General features: G+C 41.3%; 1 protein-coding gene across 4 annotated transcripts; it reads right to left on the reverse strand.

Moving 5' to 3' along the window:
* Positions 1–16: 16 nt before the first annotated feature.
* On the reverse strand, positions 17–11,453 carry LOC113318469 (UPF0505 protein-like). 4 transcript variants are annotated; one of them, XM_026566636.1, is made up of 23 exons: positions 11,279–11,453; positions 10,936–11,163; positions 10,042–10,072; positions 9,756–9,940; positions 8,895–9,054; positions 8,427–8,523; positions 7,327–7,496; positions 6,262–6,428; positions 5,679–5,861; positions 5,466–5,555; positions 4,606–4,686; positions 4,120–4,263; positions 3,583–3,668; positions 2,931–3,072; positions 2,770–2,853; positions 2,456–2,617; positions 2,287–2,374; positions 1,316–1,387; positions 1,114–1,180; positions 929–1,028; positions 727–843; positions 573–629; positions 17–428 (listed from the first exon to the last, which is right to left on the reverse strand). In XM_026566636.1, exons 1-23 carry the CDS (start codon positions 11,381–11,383, stop codon positions 279–281), a joined length of 2,766 nt encoding a protein of 921 aa, XP_026422421.1. In that variant the 5' UTR covers positions 11,384–11,453; the 3' UTR covers positions 17–278. The 4 variants fall into 4 exon arrangements, with proteins under 4 accessions (XP_026422421.1, XP_026422419.1, XP_026422420.1 ...); XM_026566634.1 differs by having other exon boundaries at positions 5,679–5,867; XM_026566635.1 differs by having other exon boundaries at positions 1,114–1,177; positions 5,679–5,870.
* Between the last annotated feature and the right edge of the window lie 11,868 nt (positions 11,454–23,321).

Raw genomic sequence — 23,321 nt, forward strand, 5'->3', positions numbered from 1 at the left:
AGAAAAGAGCAAGCCATGAGGCAGAATCATGAAATGAAGTTCAACTTGATACTGGTAACTACATGAAAACCATAATCTAATTGAAGGGGGCCTTTTTTTTTCTACATTTATTGACCCAACAGGGCCCAAAAAGATGAAAAGGAAATAAAGGTGAAACACACTGGTATACAACATTAAATTGCAATTAAACACAGTATTATTTGTAATATCAAGTGTTCCCTTTTAATATACAAATCCTCTTCTTCGTATCCTGAATGCATGCTTCTCATAAGCAAATCTTAACCAGTTATCATGACTGAACTAGTCGACTTACTTTGGCTTTTATGCATTAAGCTCACTGTCGAGCGTAGATATTTATCATTTGCATTCAAGCATGACTTGGCAATCTCAATAAGTTGGGTGCAGATTTGTGATACTTCATTACTTGCCTATCGGAAACCAAAAAACCAAAAACAAATCACCAACTTTTATTGGTTTAAACTTTAAATTACCCCTCATCTGATTGCAAAATAACGATAACAAAATGCTATTTTTGTATTCTTTTAATAGTTAACAGAGACACTATGGCTTACCTTGAAAGCTGTTAAGATACAGTTGCAAGCTTCCAGTGCGGTACTTCCTCGAGTAACCTAGTCATAATGGTTATGGGTTTAAAAAAAACTCAAATATTACCAAATACGGCGTTTTTTTTTATATATCCATACGAAGGCTAATTTATATACTTACCCCGTGTTGTTCTTGTTTGACATCATTGACTATGTTTTTAACAACTGAGGTTGCGACGGATATAAATTCTTGGTAATAACTCGGATCTCCAAAATATAGTTCGTCATTGCTCATGATCTGGAAATTCGAAATAAGACAATGCGAAGAGTAGAAGAGATCAAGTAATGGATATGCTAGATTTTTGGTGAAAGAAAAAACACACCTCTTTATTGTTCACATGGTAAGGGAGCTTATTTTGAAAAAGTGTGGCAGATAAAGAAACTATTGCGCAGAAAGCTCTCGTCCTCAACTTTGGTATTATCCTGCACGAATGTGCCACAAGTTACAGAAGCGATAAAAGATAAATAAATAGACCATCTAGAGGCAGTGGTTGCTTAAAAGGATTACCACTGCTTTGAATTAATTAGCGACAGTATGCTTCTCGGATAGTAAGCAACTCCGTGTTCGATATCTCCTTCAAAAGAAAACAGCATAAATATGACTGATTGATGTCCAAAAAGGTGCGACTAGATAGGCTCAAATTTTTGTTTTTTCACCGCTATCAGTTCTGCAGAAAAGGTAGAAAAACTTCTTGAATCTTTGGATATACCTGGAATTATGATCAGGAGGCTGCAAAGTTTCTGTACTATGGAAAGAGCCCCATCCATTTCAGTCGGCGATCCTACACAAATATATAAACCAAGTCAGTAGTGAGCAAACACTGAATTAGGTCCGTGTCTGGAACATTATAAGCAGAAGATAGAAGACATAATCTTTAAGATTAGCTTTGCAAAATAAAGGTACAAAGAAACACGTCGGTGAAGTCCATAGCATCTAAACTAAAGGGAACAACATTATTTCCAAGAAATGCTATGTAAATAGCAAAATAGAGGTTTTCAGTTTTTACTAATATTCATCTTAAGGGAACAGCAGTGCTTTAGATACTCCTGCTCCAAAACATTTCCTTAAAATTGGTAATATAAGTGCGGTAGATGGATCCTTCAAAATTTCCAAGTACTAGGAAAGACAAATAGAAAGTATGGTTGCAAATTGTAAATCATCAGTGCAGTTCAAAGCTATGATGTCAAAGGCAAGCACGCTGTACAGGGTGGCCGTTCCTCGTGAAAGGCACTCGAACAGAGGGGGTTCGAGAAATTTTGGGGCACCAATAATGCGACCATGGGAGACCTCAGGTTTTTTATTTTCTTGCATTGCTTGCTTGTTTGTTTGTTTGTTTATTTTCATCACCGTCAGCCGTTTATTTCATACATGTTCACATATAGATGCAGGAAATCAGTAACCGTTACTATAGTATATGCAGATTTTAAGAAAAAAGAAAAAAACTAGCCCTTTGTGCAAAGGTGATGCCTTAGGTTCTCCTGTTCTCCAATCGTGGGTCGTTTAAGCTGGTGCCTCGCCTAAACACAAATCATTACATGATGGAAAACATCTTACAGCTAAATTCTCAATATCTTTTAATGATCCATCTGGGAACAAGTTATTTCAGATCTATGTCCAGAGTTAGCAAATGGCAAGCAACTAATGCACGATTATATCACTAGAATATGTAAGGAGGCTCACCATCAGTTAGGTCTAAACTTTGGAAACAACTGATTGCCGAATCAACAAGTCCATCTGTATGAGAAAATAAGCCGCCTAGCAGAGCAACCTGAAATTTTGGAAAAGGATATTTGGTAAATGATCTTTTAGACTTTTGCAGGCAGAACTTGAAAAAAGGTGAAAATGTCACCTCTGCTGTCTCAAGATACAGATTTATCTGCTTGACGCTAGCTGACACTGACGGTATTGTAACTTCACTATATGAAATGCAGGACTTGATGAAACTGACAAGTTTGTTAGAACCTTTGATAGCTTTTATCGCTAAATTATTGCTTGCATGGACAAGAGTTTCCTGCCAGTGAATATCAATCACTGTAGAGTTATATTACAGGATCAACAAAAGGTCCAAAAATGAAAAGGTAACATACAACAATTTTTATTCAAATCAAAAATGATAAAGACAAGTAGTTCATTTAACTAAATCCACATACAACTAAGACATACCTTAAGCTCATTGATCCTACCAAAAGCTCCACGACATTTAACTAAAAATTCTAAATGGCGTTCCAATGCTGTCCCATAATCGACCTGAACAACATGCTAAATAATAGTTACGAAAACTCACAATCTGAACAGCAACGTATATATACTTATAAGAACATTACCATCTGGATAAAACGAGAAATGAGATGAGCTGACTGTTGCTGCTGATCGTCTTTGATGTTTGCCAAATCTAAACCTTGGTGAAGAGTCTGAGAAAATTCAAAAAGTACCCGTATGGTTGCTGGATCATGAATATTACCGCTCCTGCCCAATAAAATCAGGAACAAATATGGGAAATGAAACACTTTCAGTCACAGAGGAAAAACAGGAACAAATAGGGCTTAAAAATTTGGTTTGAAAAATCAAATTTCAAGAAGATAGCATGCGACATTACTCTACACCCAAAAGCTTTCAAGATTTTGTTTATTGAATTATCATTCAACTTAAAGATAACCAACTAACCACACCTGTCGAATAGATGATGATCAAAGTTAACTGTTTAGATGGAAATTTTCTGTAACTCAGAATAAATTATGTTTACGCAATTTGTCTGCAGAGGCTTAAATATACAGACAAATAGCATGCGAAACAGATCAATGGCCAACCGCTTTTATTTTCATTAAGTTAATCAACTTAAATCATTTCAGTCTTTTTGTCAAAGATTATTTCAGCGACTTCCAAGTACAGTGAAGACTGAGAACCCATTTAAAGACTAAATATATGCAATCTTTACAGGTTAAAGTTAAAAAGTGACACATAGTAGCATCAACTTACTTTATTGCTTTACCAAGGATATGCATATAGACAACATCTCTTGAACCCCCGTACATCACAAAATCTACGATCTCAACAAAGTGATTCTACATGGTAATCATTGTAGCCATATTAAATTATTGCACGAAAATAAAATATAATCCTACTCTTATCATACAAGATAGAACCCTGTAACTCAAATAGATCTGTCTAGTCAGGGACTAGCAACACATCTTTTGCTAGCATCTATCCAGAATTACTAACATATTTTCATATCGAAACACGATATTAAATCAAACCGCAAATGATTGTGATACAGTTGAGAGATGACATAAACGATCCCTAATAAATGACAAAGAGCAGTACAAGTGAAAGATGTTGCTCTGATTTCATGCGATCGTCTAATTACTACGTACCAAGGTTATCTTAATTCATACAATAAGACCTTGGAGAGATAAATGATACATTAAAATAGATGCAGAATCAACACTGCTCAAAGTCTACATAGAGAACATACAAGCATCTAAATAGCTCATATTGGCTCAAGAACAAGCTTACCAGAGCAAATGCATCTTCCAGTTTCTTGACATGAGCAAGAAGTTTTACGAAAATGGACTGCAGACTGCTCAGTTCACTTTCCACAACAACCTGATTGGCTGCTCGAGTGAAAATACCATCTAAGATGATGGCTAAAAAGTTATCCTGGAACAATTTCAAAAAAAAAAAAAGAAAAAGAGAATTATTAGGGAGGACATGCCATTAATGCTGAACTCGACAAGTCAATTTACAAATTTCTGAATGCAATTGGGGTACAAAGTGACAAATTTGAAGAAGCAGGGATGGGGTTTAGTTGATTCGGTAGTACAGTTAGGGATGCAACCAAAGGGATTCAATACTTTTGCTACATGGAAATTACAGGGGTATTTTGTTTCAGGAAATGCCGAGTGTGATTAACCAAAGGGAAAGCAAAGAAGCGGCAAATTTATAGGACGTAAATTTCAAAATGGAAAGGATGCTTTAAAATCAAGAGAAGTTGATAATCACCATCTGGTGCTGAAAGACGAGGTCTATGCAACCATCCACAACCTTCAAGTACTGATCAAGGCTGCTGGATAGAGTTGACACCTATAATAGAAGCAACCAGAACAATAAAAATACATGGATTATATACACATATCATCAGATCTATCCAATTACGATCCTAACATCCAAAGAGAAAAGTTCAGAAACAGTAATTAGTAGATGCTCACAAGTAGTCAACCTTTCATGTTACTAAATTGGAGCTACTTATTAAGCATTCAGATAATTCAGGAACAGGCTACCGGTCAGAAGTAAAAATAACTTCTTTATCAGAGTCACATAGACTAGAGAATAGTCCAGTACATGAGAAATGCAAGGCACCTCACATGAAGGAGTATCGTTCTAATATTGAACTGATTAAGTAATGCCAAGGAGGAAGCACGTAATGGGAGTTCCCAATGATGCTGTGACATAGACTCAGAAATCTGTGGCAAAAAGGACATGTTACTTTTATTTGCATGGGCCATAATCGAAGCCCTTTAGACAGACATGCAGAAACTATAGCATACAGCCTCCAGGTGGCTGCTATTACCCACTCAGTGCACAACTTACAGTAACTAAATTGTAGATGGCGAAAAACAGGCATTTGTAAAGTTGTGCATGAGTCGAGACATTTGCACACTTAGACATCGGAAAAGATTAACAAAATTAAATTGCTAATGAATATTGTACTAATGAAGAGAAAAAAGGTCGGGCACTCAGTCAAAATCTTATAAGGAGGTGAAATATAGAAACAATGCTTCTTGATTCTTTATTTTCTCTTTTAAATTGCTTATTTACTTGGAACACCACGTATCAGCGATTGAAGGGAAACGGCCGCATACCTGAAAAACATTACCCAGTACTGCACTGACAAAATCGATTGGAGGCCTCTTCTCGCAGAGCCTTAAACCAAGTAACCTGTAGTTCATATACTGCAAAGTGAAAAATAAAAAAACTGACTAAAATGAAGTATACGTCTAATTAATTTTGTTCCCCACCAGTATCAGTACATAAGGGGCATAGATAACCATGACTTCCATGAAGCGGACGCTTACCTGACCAAGCGAAATATCCTTGTTGGACTCGATAAGCTTCACGATCTCTACCGCATGGGAGCAAACGCTCTCCGCAGGAAGTTCCTTGAGGATATAATGAAGCACAATTGAGGTACAAGGGACATTACCAATCATCGTCTTTATGTTCCTTTCTACCCCAAGCTCCTTGAGTATATTATAAGCCTGCTTCTTCTATATATAAAATAAATTTCAGAAAAGAGTCGGTAGTTTGAAGGCAAATGTACTAGCAGACAGTGACCAGAAAAATAACAGTTCATGCCCACTTTCTTCACTAGAGGGTTGAAAAATAAAAGGGAATCTTGCTTTGGAATGACATGAGTGGGGGATTATAATCCTCCAAGTCTCTAGAAGAATGCATAACCCATGAAGATACATTGCATGTCAATTTAAAGCAGGAGACCAGCAAATTGTTTCGTACAAATAAGTTCCCACTATGTTTGAAAGACATCCAAAGATGAAGCAGAAATAAACGTACACACTAACAACCCCATACATGACAAGCAAGATAAATAGACATAGCAGGACGAACTGACGAAGATAAAATGCTAAACACATTGCTGACCTGATGAGCATCCTTAAGAATGCATCTCGTAATCCACTCAATGGTAGGTTCCACCAGGTTGATGAGCAAATTTTTGTTTTCCAGAGAATTACTGGGTGTGGGTTCTTTCTCCGAAACAATACGGGTCAATACAAGATTGATGTCGCGAATGCAAGTGATGAGGTATCCTAGCAAAAACTCATCCCAAATAAAGAAAAATCAACATTTATAATTACAAATAGGGCCACGACCATCTGAAGTGCGAGAAGGCAAATCAAATTACTGCTTTTTAAGGAGGCAATAGTGAGTACTCAAAACTTCAATATGGTGGAAAGATTGACAAGGCAGAGAGACGCAGATGTTTCGTTAAAACAAAATATCTCATAATATTGTATATATAAAAAAGTCCATTGAAAACTTAAGGGGCTTGAAGACATATGTTGTTTCTTCTTTCAACCTAATGTTCTTTTGAATGCTAAAACAACTAAGGTAAATCACCAAGAGGATGAGATCAAAGAAGAAAAACATGCTTTGGAAAATTGCAAGTGGAGTAAAAATCATTGGTCACAGACTCACAGCTTTAGGCTTAATTTCAGAAAAGCTACCCAAATGGTAGGTTCTACAGAAATTCTTATGCAATTATTAAATGTGAACTATATTCTTTCTTGACACTTTTCGCAATTATCACATATAATATCTCATAATAACTTCTTTGTTTCGCCAGAATTATCAATTAAATGTCGACTTACTTGCTAACCGAAACCTATCAGTTCTTCAATAGCACAAACCAAAAGCTAAAATAAAAATCCTACTATGATCCCACGAAATTGACACATTTTTATATTTGCATCACATGAATATTCACTAGATCCCAAATGCAGCATTTATCTTCTTTACTTAGGACAAAATACGGTATGTATGTATGTATAAGCATAAAGCTCTAGAGGCAACCATGGACGGGAACAAGGGTGTAGTAGACTAGTAGTTTATAAAGAGATGGTGAAAATCTGATGACTGAAAAATTGTCTGACCATCTTTTACCAAAAGCAGGAGTCACTCTAACCAATGTGTATCTTGAATGTGTACCTTTATCACTTGGAAGCAATTTTTGAGCACAGCGAGCCATATATAGGCGACAATATGCAGATGCCAGAGGATCCGCTATTCCCCTCGTCATCATGACCAGGCGTTCAAGATTCTGCCACGGTTGGTCATGCTGGAAACGCCAACAGTGCAGTATCGCCAGCTCCAAATAACTGAAGGGGCATAGTAAGTGGCATACCAAGTCAGACACGTTTCTAAAAGAAGTAGAGAGAACCCAGTTTGCTGCATTCATAAGTGCTTTTCAAAGAACAAGTGAAGAAACTAACAAAAAAGAGAACAATTAAGGAAAATGTGCTGTCCAAAGTTTAGTATACATCCAGCAGTTTAAAGCCAAATATAACAGGTTTTTTGAGTTGGCAAATCCCTTGAACTCTACACTCTCAAATGTAAAACAAGAATGCAGACCCAGTTGTAAAAAGTGGTAATTCAACCATTTCGCTCTTGAGTCAAGATGGGGAGTCCAACATGTTTTTCTTTGTTGCCCATATCAGAAGACCTTCACAAGATGATATCATGATTCAAATCCCGAACAGGCACACACTAAATAAGCTCACGTCTATCAACCAAATCACCGGTCATTCCCTTTCAAGCATAAATTGTTTCGGGCACCTAACCACAATAAGTTTACTGCTGCTGAGAGACCTCATTGATTTAGAAATAGCGACATCCTCAGTACATTACTAGTACTACTACTTCGTCTCATACAAACTGCTTTAAACCTTTAGGCTTTAGCTAATCAAGACAAAAAAATCTAAAAACTCAACAGTCATTCCCCGGAACAAATTATTTAGACAAACTGAAGGAGTGCGTCTCTGAAATAAACTCATCTAACTTCTGTACAAAGTGTCAATAGAATAGAATAACTAGGCTTAAAAGTAATGTGTCTCCATAAATTTGATGTTTTAGTTAGATTAGAAAGTGAACAAATTTTCACTCAGATGGATTTACACAAGCAACTCATTTTTATGACCAAATCAAATGTTTCACAAGCCATCCCGTCATCAAAGCCTGTAATTAGTAGGAAAAACTTCAAATGAAAGATGCATTACATGGAACCAACTAGGATGAGTTAAGAAGTTCACATGCGTGGAAGAAGCTCGCGGATGGAACCAATTTTGCAAAACCAGTTATAACAGGTTTCCTTAGCTTCAGAACGAATATCACTAGAAACAAAGTTATCTGCGGACAAAGAAAAGGCACAAATGTTAAAAATAAGAAACTGTCACTTGCCACCAATTATATATTTGAAACTATGGTAAGTTTCTAATTTTCAGCACATGACAAACAAACTTTTCTAGTTACATTTTTTTTTCTTTTTTTGATTGATTGACAAGGGTTGGAAAATCAGGTTAATAATAGTGTAGCTACAGTTCAAGCCAACATTAACTAGCATTTGGATCGCAATTAAGGATAGGCATAAGAAGAGTCTGTCACATGGTGTCACAAACCAAATCAAGTTTTCCTCCACCTTTAGCTCTTCTAAACTAAATTTAGAACAATTACACAAGAAATGCATGCCTTTTACTGCAACACTTAAACAGAAGCTACACCTTGCAAACAGCATATTATAGTTCCATCATCCGAAAATTCCGCCCTCCTTTTAATGCGCTCCCACACCATGTCTCCAACCATATCCAGTATTTCCGTAACTAAAACAAAAAGGGCAGGATAGAATTGTGAAACAGATGTGTCCATCAGAAGTCTAGCAACCTGCATAACAAATGAATTTGACTCATATTCGAGTGACCTAAACTTTGAATCAAGATCTTCCAGTGTACGTTATAAGTAAGGATTTCGTGGCTGTCATCAAGATTTGAAAGTTCAAACTATTTTTCATAGCTTTCCATGTAATCCTCGAAGACATAAGTTTGGTCTTACGGTTCATTAGTGCTGCACATACAGAATGGCTCGAGAACACCTAATCTTTTCACAAAACAGAGACATTCTTTGAAATTATGTACACATGTTTTAGTGAAGTACCCCTTTACCTGTTAGTTTATTAAAAAATAAATTTTAAAGAAAGTGATTAGCTTAATGTGGTTATTTCCACTTAACAGACTCAAATCCTAATTTCATAAATTGACCATGTGCTACTTAATGAACGGTTTATGGGCAAGAACACTTTGCTGCTGTTACCTAAACCATGTTCAAAGCAACTATGTTCATATACCTGATGAGTGCCGGTAAAGGTCACCTCACCATTGTCGTGTTTGTTGTCTTTGTTGAATGACAGACAACAGAAGTAGATACCATTATCTTCCAATCCACTCAAAAAGAGAAATAACAAAAATGTAAACAAAAAATGTGAACAAAACAAAAAACATGAACAAATCACATAATACCTATGCTCAACCAAGATTGAATCTGACTGGAAAAATGATCATAAAAGATAGGGAAAACAAAAGCCTAACCTTGATAGATAGCTTCAGGGATGTTACGCGCTCATCAGCCTGCCATGCGCGACGAATTTCATCTTTCAGTTCACGCAATCGGGATACATACTCTTGCCGTGTAATTACTTTGACATCATTCTCAGCAAACTTTTCAGGATCATTCAATTCATCTAGATGCAGGCTTGTTGATGGTTTCTCATGAACTGCAAGATCCCTAATGAAATAAGTAAACTCTGAAAAGGATACTGAGACATACATACACGGAAAGGAAAGGAAAAATATAGAAACGCCAAATTTAACATACCCTTGACATCTTTTACTATTACATCATGCATCTGCAAAAAAAAACAAAGACATACTATTACAGCAGATAACGGCGAAACCAACTGTTCTATATAATGGTCATATGTTAAAACACTTATTTACAGAATTCGAAACTAAACCAGAAAACACAAACATGTTTTCATTTGACGGGAAAGGGGATTACAACCTTACTTTCTAATTTAAACTAAACATTTGTACTTTAGTTTAATACTCCCTCTGTCCTAGTTTACTTGCCAAAATAGAGTTTTTTTAGCAAAAGTTTACCAAAAAATTTCTATATTTCCCACTAAAATTTTCTAATTATGAAAGAAATAAAAACTAGGATGTGAAAACTAGTATATTAAACAAGTAATTTGGAAGATTGATGGTGTATGTGGAAGTAATTTGAATTTCTTTCAAGTTTTTGCAAAACCTTATTTTGGCAAATAAACTAGGACAGAGGGAGTACATCATTTTGATGTCCTGAATGAAAACATAAAGTAGTTTAACTGTGACAGCAAACTAAGAAGGGGCAAGGATACTGTAGTTTCAGTTGCATTTGAAAGAGATATACAGACTACATATCATGTTTTCTTTCATTAGAAAAGCAAGTACTACCAAATAGAAGTTGCACGACAACATGGGCATCATGGAGAAACTACTTAATGCATAAAATGGCCATTAAAGTAAGAAATTACTACGACGAGGATACTCATCCCTCTACCAATTCATACAATAAAACTATTTATTCAAACCTAAAAGTCAATGTAGAAGCCTTAGACAATACTTTGATGATAAACTATGAGTTACTACATGTATCCAGCCAGAAAACTACTTAATTCTTAAATAAAAGCTTAGGAATCACACCAAATCAATGAAAGAATAACAAACTTACTGACGAAATAGAGACCATCTTCAAGACCGAAAATCGCTGTGCTAAGGATCTCTTGAAAGAAGACCATTCTTTAGCCGACAATTGAAGTTCGTCTTTGCTTGAGATCCCTCTTGTATCATCAATATCATGAATGCCCTCTTTATCCCTGACAAATTCTTCTGCATTTCCTCCAATAGAGCTTCTAAGTGGATCATAAAACTCGATATTCTCTTTAACCACAGCATCTACCTATCACAGAACAAACAAAAAATTGATAACTCAGTGTCGTTTATAGGTTAGGGATAACCAGAGTCCAATTAATTTCAATCCGATTTATTTTGACATCTAGATGTTTATTAGAAACCTGATTGAAGGAAGGGCGGGTAGCAAGAGGATGAAATTCTGCTCGAACGCGATGTAATGAATGAGTTGTTTGGTCGACAATGTAATCCCTTGTTCTGAACTCCATGACTGCTTCCTTCACCTACCTACTCACCTCATCTCACTGCTTTACTTGCTACTATTTCTCTTTTGTGTTTGGGTATTCCGTCCGTCCGTCCGTCCAGTTGTGTGTTTTGGTACTTGACCATGAGTTGACTCACTTATTTTTTTTTTACACAGATGGGCGAGTTGAATCAATGAGAGCGTGTATATCGTAGAGTGCAGCTGGTGTAGGATTAAAAAGGTCAAACAAGTATTTCACGGCGGCGAGGATCGTTTACTTACTTTTATTTTCTAGCGAGGATTAGGACCTCGCTTCATCAAAGCGAGGATATCAACCTCGTTGAAACCAGTAAAGCGAGGCTTTGATTTTCGTTTTTGAGATTGTTGAGCTGCTCACTCAATTTGATTCTCGCTCGTTAAAAAAGAGGTTGAGAGATATAATTCTAAACACTATTCCTTGATCGAGTTGAACTCTCGGAGTTGTGTTGAGTTTGTCCATACAAATTGCCCAAGGAAAAAATGGTGATGTATTTTGGTACCCCTCGCGTTTTCAATTTGTTACTACCATTTTTCTAGTAGCAACAACCAAATGAACAAGATCATTGGATCTTGATTTAAACCATAAAACAACGAGTAAAATATGACATATAAACAAGTAAATAAGAGACTCACACAAAGATAATTAATGTGGTTCGACAACGGAGTGTCTACATCCACGAGAAGGTAAAAGAAAGTTTATTATGCTTTTGATTTGTTACAAGGTTGATGAACTCCATTAATGATAATGAAGTTCAGTGAAGGTTTCTAGTAACGAAGGTATAACGAAGGGGTAGCAAAGGTAGTAATACTACCCACCTATTATTCATCTCTTCAGAGGTAGTGGGTTTCTTACTCTTCCCTCTTTCTCTCTCCCCAAAAGTCCTCCTCTTCTTCACCTTATCTCCTCTGCTTTATAGGGAAAAAGGGGGTACTTGGTTATTACGAAAATGACATCTGCTTAGATTCTAAGCTAACTCAGAACTGATTCGGTGTGTGACGTTGTATGCTTGTATACAGCTGCAGCTTCTAATCATCTTCCACGTGTCCAAGTATTTTATGGTGTATACAATTTGCCCCTTTTCTTGAGGGTTGTTGACGAACGATCCTTGAGAAAAATAACTTATGCCTTGCGCTTCCATGCTTTTATCAGTGCTTCCTTCTTCTGGCTTCTATGTTCTTTGTGGAGGAATTTCGGTGAAGAATATACTACGTCGAAGTATTAATACTTGCCCCTATTCTTTACCGAAATTATGAAATGCCCTGCAAACAAAAGGATTCAAATGTGTCTTACCCTTTCTCGTTGTAGTTTCCCCCTTTGGTGTTGTGTACTTTCCCCATGCATGCTCCATGTTGGAAGAACTCCGCACATCATCGAGCAGCAGCTTTATGTACGTCGTAGCATTACTTGTAATTAAGACCTTGTTTGTATCATCATCGGCAAATCTACTTTTATTGGTTGCTTGAGGTTGCTTGGTATATGCTTCAGATTGTGGGTGAGCTGTTCGTCGGTCCTCAATTGTGCTGAAACATCAGTGGATAACCCTAATGGACGGTAACAGCTATGTCTGGCAAGGACTCAGGTAGCCAGCGGTGTAGGCAATCCTTCGCATCCCTCTTCATGTGTCCATCATAATGTGTGTGCCCCAATAGTAACGGTGAGCCTTAATGGGTTGTATTGTGCTCCTCCGCAGCTTTATGCACGCCAAAACTTTCATCGTCACAGACCTTTATATCTTCATTGTAGGTGTAGATAATCCACAGGGCTAGGTGGAAAGATCCTAAGTTGTGATACACCAAAGAACAAAAAGCGGAGAAGCACAAGATAGAACCAAACGGCGCAAAGAGCGAGGTATCACGTGGGTCGGACGCGATGGCCCAATAGGTGTCGGATATGACGTGACCCTTATCCTCCGACAGGTCGGGAGAACAATCATAAAGCACTCGGTCAGACGAAGGAAGATGGTCAAACAAAGGAACGAGAAGAAAGAAGGGTGACATCGTGTTAGCCAGACGACTAAGACTCGGACTCGGGTGAAGAACTATCGGTCAAACAGAAAGTCGGGCGAGCAGTGAAGGTCCGATAGGGAACAACTAAATTGATGCAATGTGACTAACATTGTAATTCTGTTGTATGTCGACCTTGGCCTATAAATATAAGGGCAGGTCGAGAGAGAGAGGGAGGCAGGTTATAAGGAGAAAAAGAGAAGGCACCATACTTGAGTTGTGAGAACTTCATCATTTGAGAATGAGAGAACATTTGTAACCAAAGAAGAGAAATAATAACATTCACCCTTTCACCCCGTGGACGTAGGTAATCATACCGAACCACGTATATATTTGTGCCTATGTTTGTTTGTGTATCTTCACTTTGTGTTAATGTATCTTCTACTTTGTTGGATATGGTGTGTGGTTTTATGCCACTACATTCTGGCGCCGACTAAGGGGAATGTCTAAGTTCTTCGGATACCTTGACTACATGTGCCGACAGAGACGATCCAAAAGCTCCTAAAAACACTTTGTGTGTTAGTTGATGCTATGGGATGAACTCTGCTCGGTGAAAGTCTGTAGATGATCGTTTGGTTTGAAGTCTGTTGATATAGTTAAGTTTCCGTTGTTAAGACCGAGTCATTAGCAAACATGTTCAGTTGGGTCGATCCCGAACAGTCGACTAGTCTTGCTTGTAGGCGAGTCTGTTTTCGTGTCTTAATCTCCGTTTTCATAGTATTTTTCGCACTTATTTTCGTATTTTGATCTTAGTTTTTGTCTTGCGAGTTCAACAACGGAATACCCATAAACTTCCAAATAACATCTTTGATGTGTGGTTGAAGTTTCTTGAGGTTCCATGTCGGCTGGGGAAAATGCCAAAGCAACAACACGGCGAGATCACCGGTCGCTGGTGAAAAAATCCAAGGAATCAAGGGAAGACATCCCTTTGTAGTTCCAAGGGAGTGCATAAGTCTTAGTCCAGTTTTTGCCATGGCATGCTGACCTCATAAAAGTACGAATTGGGACCTTTTACACACAAAGAACTAGGTGTTAATGATTTGGAGTCTAGGGAATGTAGGAAAAATTGTAGTTAGTGCAGAGTCGTGGTACTGAAAGCGACGTCGTGCCCTTGAAAGCGACGTAGCATGATACTCGTCTAAAAGAGACACTTAGAGTCTGAACAGGGCAAACTGGCGAGGTCAGCATGACAGAGCAGAGGGAATCGTACTTTTGAAACTCAGTTTTAGTGTCAGTCACCTTTTTCTTCTAAAAAACCGTACGTACTATAGAAACTTTTCAAAAACAGGTCAAAGTAAGGTGTTGTCTGTTTTCGCTGACGTAGGTAGGGACGACTCTCGGACTAACAGCACACTGTGTCCGATGGCTAGCACGTCAGGTATGGGAAGAACTCTGAGGAACCGCACGATCTCCAGTAACAACATGCAAGGAGGAGTAACTGGAACGAGGAGAGGGAGTAACGGGCATCCACCACCAGAGGAATCACGAGCTGCTGCAAGGGGTATGCCAACTGTGGACGAAGAGATCGATCTGGGACGAGACGGTGACCCATCGCCTCTGGAGCGAATCGCCTCGCCCCCAAGGAGGGATGATCAAATAGATGGACTTACTACGTCAGACACGGAAGATGATGAGGCAACATTGATCCTGCATGCTCAGAGACGAAACATCAGACGACAAGCTGAGTATCAAGAAGCCCTCGGGCGAGAGAAATAACGACTAAGGCGAGTACAACTAGGACGAGAAACAACTATTGGAATCGATCCGGCGACTTCAACTCAGATACCCCCCGCAGTACCACCTCCACCACCTATGATGACGGCACCACCCCCTACCCATTTAGGCCATCCAAATGGTCACTCTAGCCATGAGAGTACAGATCCAACACTCCTCGCAATTCTAGAAATCCAAAGAAGGAAAGAGGCGGCTTTAAGAGATCTTCAGCAGAGGAACCTAGCTCTAGAGTTCGAGAACTATCAGCTATGGAACTTAAGGTCGAGGTCGAGAGGATCCTCTAGCCGAGGGACATCAGAACACCAAGGCCGTACCGAGCAGATACCACATGCAGTTGGACCAAGCAATTCCGGTCGATCAGGACCACCCCCAACACCACTTATCGGAAGATAGGTCCACCCGAGGATTCATCGACAGACGACGAAAGGCACGAGAGGAATAATCAACAGAGAAACACAAGGTCCGACAATGCGACTGAAGCCAAGCTAAGAGAGTTAGAGGAAAAGATAAGGAAGTTGTCAGGAACCGGCGAAGAAGATAAGCTCGCCGAGGTCATAAGTGAGGCCGAGAGGACCCCTTTCACCCAAGAGCTAGAACTAAGGGCCTTCCCACCTAAGTGCACGCTCCCCACCTTCCCATCAAGGTTCGACGGCACGGGAGACGCAGTTGAGCATTTGAAGATGTACACAATGTCCCTAATACAATGGAAAAACCATGAGGTGGTAATGTGCAAGTTCTTCCCTGCAAGCTTGGAAGGCGAGGCAAGGAAATGGTTCTACAACCTCGCACCAGGAACAGTCAAAAGTTATGAGACTCTAGTCGAAGCCTTCCTTGAAACATACATGCACAACAGCAGACCTCGGCCCAGGGTCAACAGGTTATTCACCTTGGCCCGACGGTTCAGAGAACCTCTCAGATCATTGACCGATAGATGGAGAAATTTGTGTACAGAAATTGGGAAAGTACCCGTCGACCAGCAGATATTCGGGTTTGAAAACGCACTTGGGAGGTCGGATCCCATCTGGATAGCCATGTTCACTGAAAAACCACAAATTGAAAGAAATGAGGAAAATGCAAGAACATTTCATCGCCCTAGAAGAAATTCAGGAAGAGTCAAGGGATAGGGGAGTGCAAGAGGCTAGTGCGGCGCCCGAGTCGACATCGGACGATGTTCAAAGGCGGCCCGAGAAGAGACCGAGCCCACCTACGCGAGGAAATGGGAAGAAGGAATGGGTGGCTAAAGGAAAGAGGCCGAGGCACGAGGAGAATACACCCCTTTGAATGCTCCACTAGAAGAAATCTTCAAAGAGGTCGAAAAAAGTGACATCATATACCCAGCTTCAAGAGGGTACAGTTCGAGGAGACCAAGGATCACCCGGAATATTGTCATTATCATCAATATCGAGGCCACTCTACAAATAACTGTCGAGAAGTGAAAGACATCGTGCAACACCTTATTAGATGGTTATCTGAGGCAGTTCGTCCGACACCCAGCCCAGACGACCGCAGCGCCCGATGCACCCGTTCATCAGGTCCGGATCGACAGATCCACACAGTTTGTCAACACGATTTCCCATTCCGCCACTCAAGCGTACAATCTGAATCCTGGAATCATGTCAAGAATCCACAAAAGAGATCATAATGGGAAGGAAATTTTCAGTGTAGCAAAAGCTTTGCCGATGGAATCCTGGATGATGCGACCCATCTTTTTCTCTCAGGATGTCCCGATGAACGGCCAAGCTCACAGTGATCCCTTGGTTATCACCCTACTGATTGAGGAATGGGGGGTAAGAAGGATACTAGTAGATAGTGGGAGCTCAGTCGAAGTACTCTTCTACGATACGTTCAAAAGGATGGAGTTGTCAGATGATATACTCGTCCCATCGACATATCGTATCTACGGTTTTAATGGGACCGTAACCATCCCAAAGGGCGAAGTAACTCTAAGGGTATCAGATGGAGGTGGTTACCTAGATACTTTAACCACATTCTGCGTGGTTGATGTCGCCTCGCCCTATGAAGCTATAATCGGAAGACCATGGATCGCGGGAATCAAAGGAGTGGCATCGGCCTATCATCAAAGGCTACGATTCCCAACGTACAAGGGGATAGCTGAGGTCGTAGGAGATCCACAGGCAGCCCGACAGTGCATGCAGGTCGATGCCCAGATAAATGAGGAGCGGCGAGCACGACAAAGGGGAGAGAAGAAAAGGCTAAAGAAGCCAAAGTCGCAGAAGAACTGGAAAGAGTTATTTCGCAGGCGGTCATGACTTACGAAGCACAAGGAAACGAGCCTTCATAGCAATTAAAGGAGACGGCGCCGGTGAAGGAATCAAAACCAAACTTCTCGGCCGTGGAACCTACTCGGGAGATTAATTTGGGAACTGTAGAAGAACCAAGGGTGGTAAGGATCGGGTCCTTACTATCGGACGAACAAGTAAACCAGCTCGTGGCGGTGCTAAAGGAAAACATGGACGCATTCGCATGGAACATGCACGATATGGAGGGTATAGATCCGGAGGTATGCTGTCACCATCTAAGGATCGACCCAAGCTTCAAGCCAGTCCGACAAAAGATGAGGCGAATCGCACCAGAATTACAGGCGGCCGTCGAGAAGGAGCTAAAGAAGTTACAGAATCGGGAATAATTAGGAAATCGCACTACCCACAGTGGATATCTAACATGGTCGTGGTACCAAAGAGAAACAGGAGTCAGAATCTGTATCGACTTCAGCGACCTGAACAAAGCTTGTCCGAAGGACAGTTTCCCTCTCCCAAGTATCGATCAACTGGTGGAATCTATAGTGGGGTACGAGGCACTAACGTTGATGGACGGATACGCGGGGTATAACCAGATCCCGCTGGCTCCCGAGGATCAAGAACACACCTCCTTCTTCACACCAAGGGGCCTATACTGCTACACCAAGATGCCGTTTGGGCTGAAGAATGCAGGCGCCACATATCAGAGGTTGGTGGGCGATATGTTTGAAGACCAGATCCACAACACCATTGAGGTCTATGTCGACGATATGCTAGTAAAAAGTCGCCTAGCCAAGAATCACATCCGAGACCTGCGGGAAATTTTTCGAACGATGAGAATATAAAATGAAAGTTAACCCGACCAAATGCGATTTTTGGGTCACATCGGGCAAATTTTTGGGATATATCATCACTCCAAAGGGGATAGAAGCAGATCCCGAGAAAGTCAGAGCCATCCTCGAGATGCCGTCACCAGCCACAATAAAAGACGTACAAAAGCTGAACGGAAGTATAGCAGCATTGGGGCGATTCATATCTCGGTCGTCCGACAAATGCAAGGATTTCTTTAGCACTCTTAAAAAGGGAGAAAATTCAAATGGACGGACGCCTGTGAGGAGGCGTTTCAGAATATTAAGCTACATCTTGCAAGTCTTCCAGTATTACAAAGACCCGAGCCGTCGGAGGTCCTCACATTATACCTCGGAGCAACTTCATATGCTATCAGTGCAGTCTTAGTTCGAAATGAAGGGAACGAGGAAAAGCCCGTTTACTTCATCAGCAAACATTGTCCGGCCGAGAAAAATTATACAAGGATGGAACAGATGATTCTAGCGCTAGCTTTCGCCACCTTGAAGCTAAGGACATATTTCCAAGCCCATCGGATCCGCGTGCTCACAAAATCACCTATTGAGGCGGTACTGGACAATGCAGGCCGATCTGGAAGGATCTCCAAATGGGGGGCAAATTAAACAGTTCAATGTTTTCTACGAAATGAGGACAGCAGTGAAGGCACAAGTAGTGGCAGATTTTTGGCAGATTTTCCACTAAGCGACGAAGATGAAGGACATACCCGGAATGGAAGAAGATCGAGAAGACCCGGCCGACTTACTCGAAGCAAGTAGCCCATCACGTTGGGAAGTATTCGTCGATGGAGCGTCGAACAAAGATGGATCGGGACTTGGGATAGTCTTTACCACACCAAAGGGACGAAAAATGGTCCATTCGTTTAGATTGGAATTTAAGGCGACAAACAACGTCACCGAGTACGAAGCTGCGATTCACGCCCTGAGATTAATCGTCGAGATGGGCCTACAAGATGTAAGACTAACTAGCGACTCGCAGTTGGTGATCCGACAAATCACAGGCAAATACGCCATCCACGACCCGATTTTGCAGAAGTACTGGGAGCTCGCCCAATTCTATATCGACCAGATCCCCAACATCAAATTTCGCCACATATGCAGAAAAGATAATCGACATTCGGACGCATTGGCATATATTGCATCCCAGCTCACAGACCCAAGTGTGGAGGGTATTCGTGTCATGAGACTCCTCGCCCCATCTATACCAGAGATACCCGAGGTGCACGTCGACGTGGCTATCAACACGGCCGACAGATATCCGGACGGAGATTGGAGAAAGCCGATTCATTCGTACTTGGAGACAGGCGAGTTACCCAAGGGGCGACCCGAGATCAACAAAGTGAAAAGCAAATCGGCCGCTTACGAGCTAAGAGACGGAATCCTATACAGGAAATCATACCTGGGACCACTCTTAAGATGCTTAAGTAAGGAAGAAGGCCAGACAATCTTGAATGAACTACACTATGGAGCGGCCGGAAATCACAGCTCGGGACGAAGTCTGTCAGCGAGAGCGAAAACGATGGGATACTTCTGGCCGTATATGAACGATGATGCAAAACAAATGGCGCAAGCTTGCGAAGAATGCCAGCGGTATGGTAAGAAGATACATGCACCTTCTGTAGCTCTAAACTCGGTAGTAAGCCCCTGGCCCTTTGCAAAGTGGGGGATCGATATCGTGGGACCATTACATGTGGGATCGGGGCAGAGAAAATACTTAATAGTAGCGACGGATTACTTCACTAAATGGGTGGAGGCGGCACCACTGAGACATATCCGTGACAAGGACGTCTTCAGGTTTATTTGGGAGCACATTATATGTCGTTTCGGAGTACCGACGGCCATCATCTCGGATAATGGAAAACAACTCCAGGGAGAAAACATAGACCTACTATTTAACACCTACAACATCATAAAAAGAAAGGCTACCCCCATATACCCTCAAAGTAATGGGAAGGCCGAGATCACAAACAAAACTATCGCCGATAATATGAAGAAAAACCTATATGGAGAATACGGTAATTGGTACGAAGAACTCTACAATGTTTTATAGGCCTATTGAACCACTCGAAGGGAAGCAACAGGGCTATCACCTTTCATGCTGACCTATGGAATCGAAGCGATACTATCAACTGAAGCAATGATACCCACCACAAGAACTGAAGCCTGGAGGCGAAACATATCGGCAGATCTAATATTGGCCAAGCTCGATGACTTGGAGGAAACAAGGGAGATGGCGTTACCAAAGGAGATTACAACGAGAATACAACAAACGAGTTCAACCAAGAGAGTTTCAACCAGGGAAGCTAGTGTTGAAATACCTAGCCGATTGGGAACGTGACAAAAGGGGCGGTAAACTAGCGGCGAGGTGGGGAGGACCATACACAATTGTGTCTAAAGCTGGCGAGGGAGGTTATCGATTACTCAAACCAGACGGCAAACCCGAGCTAAAACCGTGGAACGCACAACATCTGAAACTCTATTACCCATGAGGGGTTCGAGGGAAACAGGAAAACATACTTGTCATTCATTTCTTTAAAACCGCGAGGGGTAGGAAATATGACATGAGCGACCAATGGTCACTCGTACTCGGGGCAAAGCCAGTGAGGAAGTGCTGAGGTGACTTACACTCGAATGGTCATTCGTACTCGGGTAAAAGCCAGTGAGGAAGTTCCTAGGTGACTTACACTCGAATGGTCATTCGTACTCGGAGAAAAGCCAGTGTGGAAGTGCCGAGGTGACTTACAGTCGACTGGCTATGCGATACTCGGGGCATTGGCAGTGTTCAAGTGCCGAGGTAGCCTAAGGGTACTGGTGGTTAGAAGCCAGATACCAAAGTTTGTTAAGATACGATTTCTTCTCAGCCAGGTAACCTACTTACATCTGAAAGGTTACCCTCATCGCAGGTGGCCGTGACCACTTGACCGAGTTGGTTGGTCGATAACCACTCAGGATTATCGGGCCTAGACCTAGGGTGACTATAACCCTTCCACTGAATCTAAAAGATAGTAATGAGATACCTCGGCTGGGACATGGCATCGGGCCCGATGACCCTCCTTGTTGAGTGTGTTCGACAGAAAAGGAACTAATAACTAATACATGTGACATTAAATGCAGGTGCGTAACATAAACGACAAGATAAGGCTGAAATTATCAAGAGAATTGTCAACACAGTGGAAAAGGCGGAAATTGTCAAGGAAAATAGAAAAGAAAAAACAAACTTGGCGACGCAGCACCCCATTTAAAAGAAGTTGTTCAAAGAAGCATGGGACAAGTGTTCAAACGAATTACAACCCGCAACAAAGGGCAAATTAGTGGCGTAGCACTACAAAAGGCGTGATCAACTCTTGGGTGGAACAACACCGGCCCCTCCCTTCCTATGGGCAACCTCGCGGCGCTTTTGCGCGATGTACTCATTTAAACCGGCCTTGATCGCCTCAGCAAGCTCGCTCTGATGAGCGTTTCTCTCATCCACAATCTGCTGAGAAAGCTGCTCGAACCTCGACTCGGCGGCTTGGAGCTTAACCTTCGTATCGCCTTCAGCCTTCTTCTACTGCTCCACCTCTTGCCCGAGGTTGTGCACATCTCGCTCCAGATCCTTAGCACGACCCTGCTCAGCTGCAACAAAACATTATAAGCCTGTTAAACACAGAATATAGCAGAACACGGAGTAAAAATAACAAATTAACTCGGTCTTAGGGCCACCCCAGCATGCACTCCAGAGACCTTATATGGTTGACAACACAAATTCTAACGACTCCACGGACTTGGACAACTCATCCTCGGCCTTAGAAAGCTTCAAAGTTAACTCATTATAGTATTGTTTATTGAATTCATTTGAAGGGCAATATTTCTTGTGATCGCTCCACTCGGCCCTCTGATGATTATATGACAATTGTAGCATCGATAACTGGGCTTGGGTCCACTCTAGGTCACTGGACAGCTTATCGAAGCCCTTGGTCCTTTCAAGAAGATCTCGGTTGGACTGTTCGGCCTCAACTTTTCCCCCCAAAATTCGTTGCCGATCTTCATGAAGATCTCGATTTTGAAGCCTAAGGGAACCATTTTGACTCTCCAGATTATCGGCTAACAACGTTTTATCACCAGCAAGTATCTGAAACATCCCCAAGCGAGCCCGTAAGTTATCTATATCCTTGGGGACATACTCAAACAGGCGATATCTGTCCTATTCCTCTTGAAGTTTCTGGATCTCGGCCTCTTGTCGGTCTATCTTCCCATCCTTATTGCAAATTCGTTGTCGAATATTCTCCACAAGATCTTTCTCGATATCCCATTTTCTCTTCATAAGCCTATACTCCGAAGAAGCATCTAGATCTATACTAGATATTTCTGCTAGAAGAACAATAATTGACTCAGGATATCGGTACGAAGAACCCAATCAACAAAACTATGTAAACAATATACCTTGAGCATCGGCGAGTTTGATCTCCAGGTCACGAGATCGTTCCTTCTTCTGCTGAAGAGCAACCTCCAACTTCCTAATCTCTTGTCGACGGAGTGCAGCCTCCAACCTCGACCGAGTCAACGCCTACAAATTCCATCCCAGGACGACATTAATAAGGCCCGATAACATCAAAACGAAGAGTTCAAACAAACCACTTACCAGATTATCAAAGACCGGCGCAATGTCGGGATACAGGGGCATGACAGCAATCATCTGCTCATAAGTATAGGAGCCGAATTCCTTCGAGTGTAATGCGCCAATAGAATCACACATAGGGCCCGATATGGTAAAAGATGTCAGAACACCCGATGAAGACCCAATATCCTTCTGGGGCAGCTTTTGGAGCGATGTATGGGTCGTTCCCTGAGCTCCATATTGCGCGATAAAAGTCATAATAGCAGTTTCCGCAGGAACCTCCCCTTCCTTCTGACCACCAACATCCTCATCAAACAGCTGCTCGTCCCCGAATATATCGTCCTCATCTTCTTGATCGGGGATGTCGATCACAATGTCCGAGCTTTTCAGCACCACTCCCTTCGCAACCACCTTTCCCCGAGGAGGATTACGCCTTGGAATCAAACCTTCACCACCAACAGTATCGGA

This window comes from Papaver somniferum, chromosome 10 (assembly GCF_003573695.1).
Source record: "Papaver somniferum cultivar HN1 chromosome 10, ASM357369v1, whole genome shotgun sequence".
NCBI lineage: Eukaryota > Viridiplantae > Streptophyta > Magnoliopsida > Ranunculales > Papaveraceae > Papaver > Papaver somniferum.

Bases quoted from the DNA above. Each gene is read 5' to 3' on its own strand.
- LOC113318469 (XM_026566633.1), bottom strand. From the start codon at position 11,383: ATGGAGTTCAGAACAAGGGATTACATTGTCGACCAAACAACTCATTCA. The intron at 6,429-7,326 runs GTACACATTCAA...AGTTTTTGCTAG, and splicing joins ATTGCTTCCAAGTGATAAAG to GATACCTCATCACTTGCATT. The intron at 429-572 runs GTAAGCCATAGT...GGTTTCCGATAG, and splicing joins GTATCTTAACAGCTTTCAAG to GCAAGTAATGAAGTATCACA.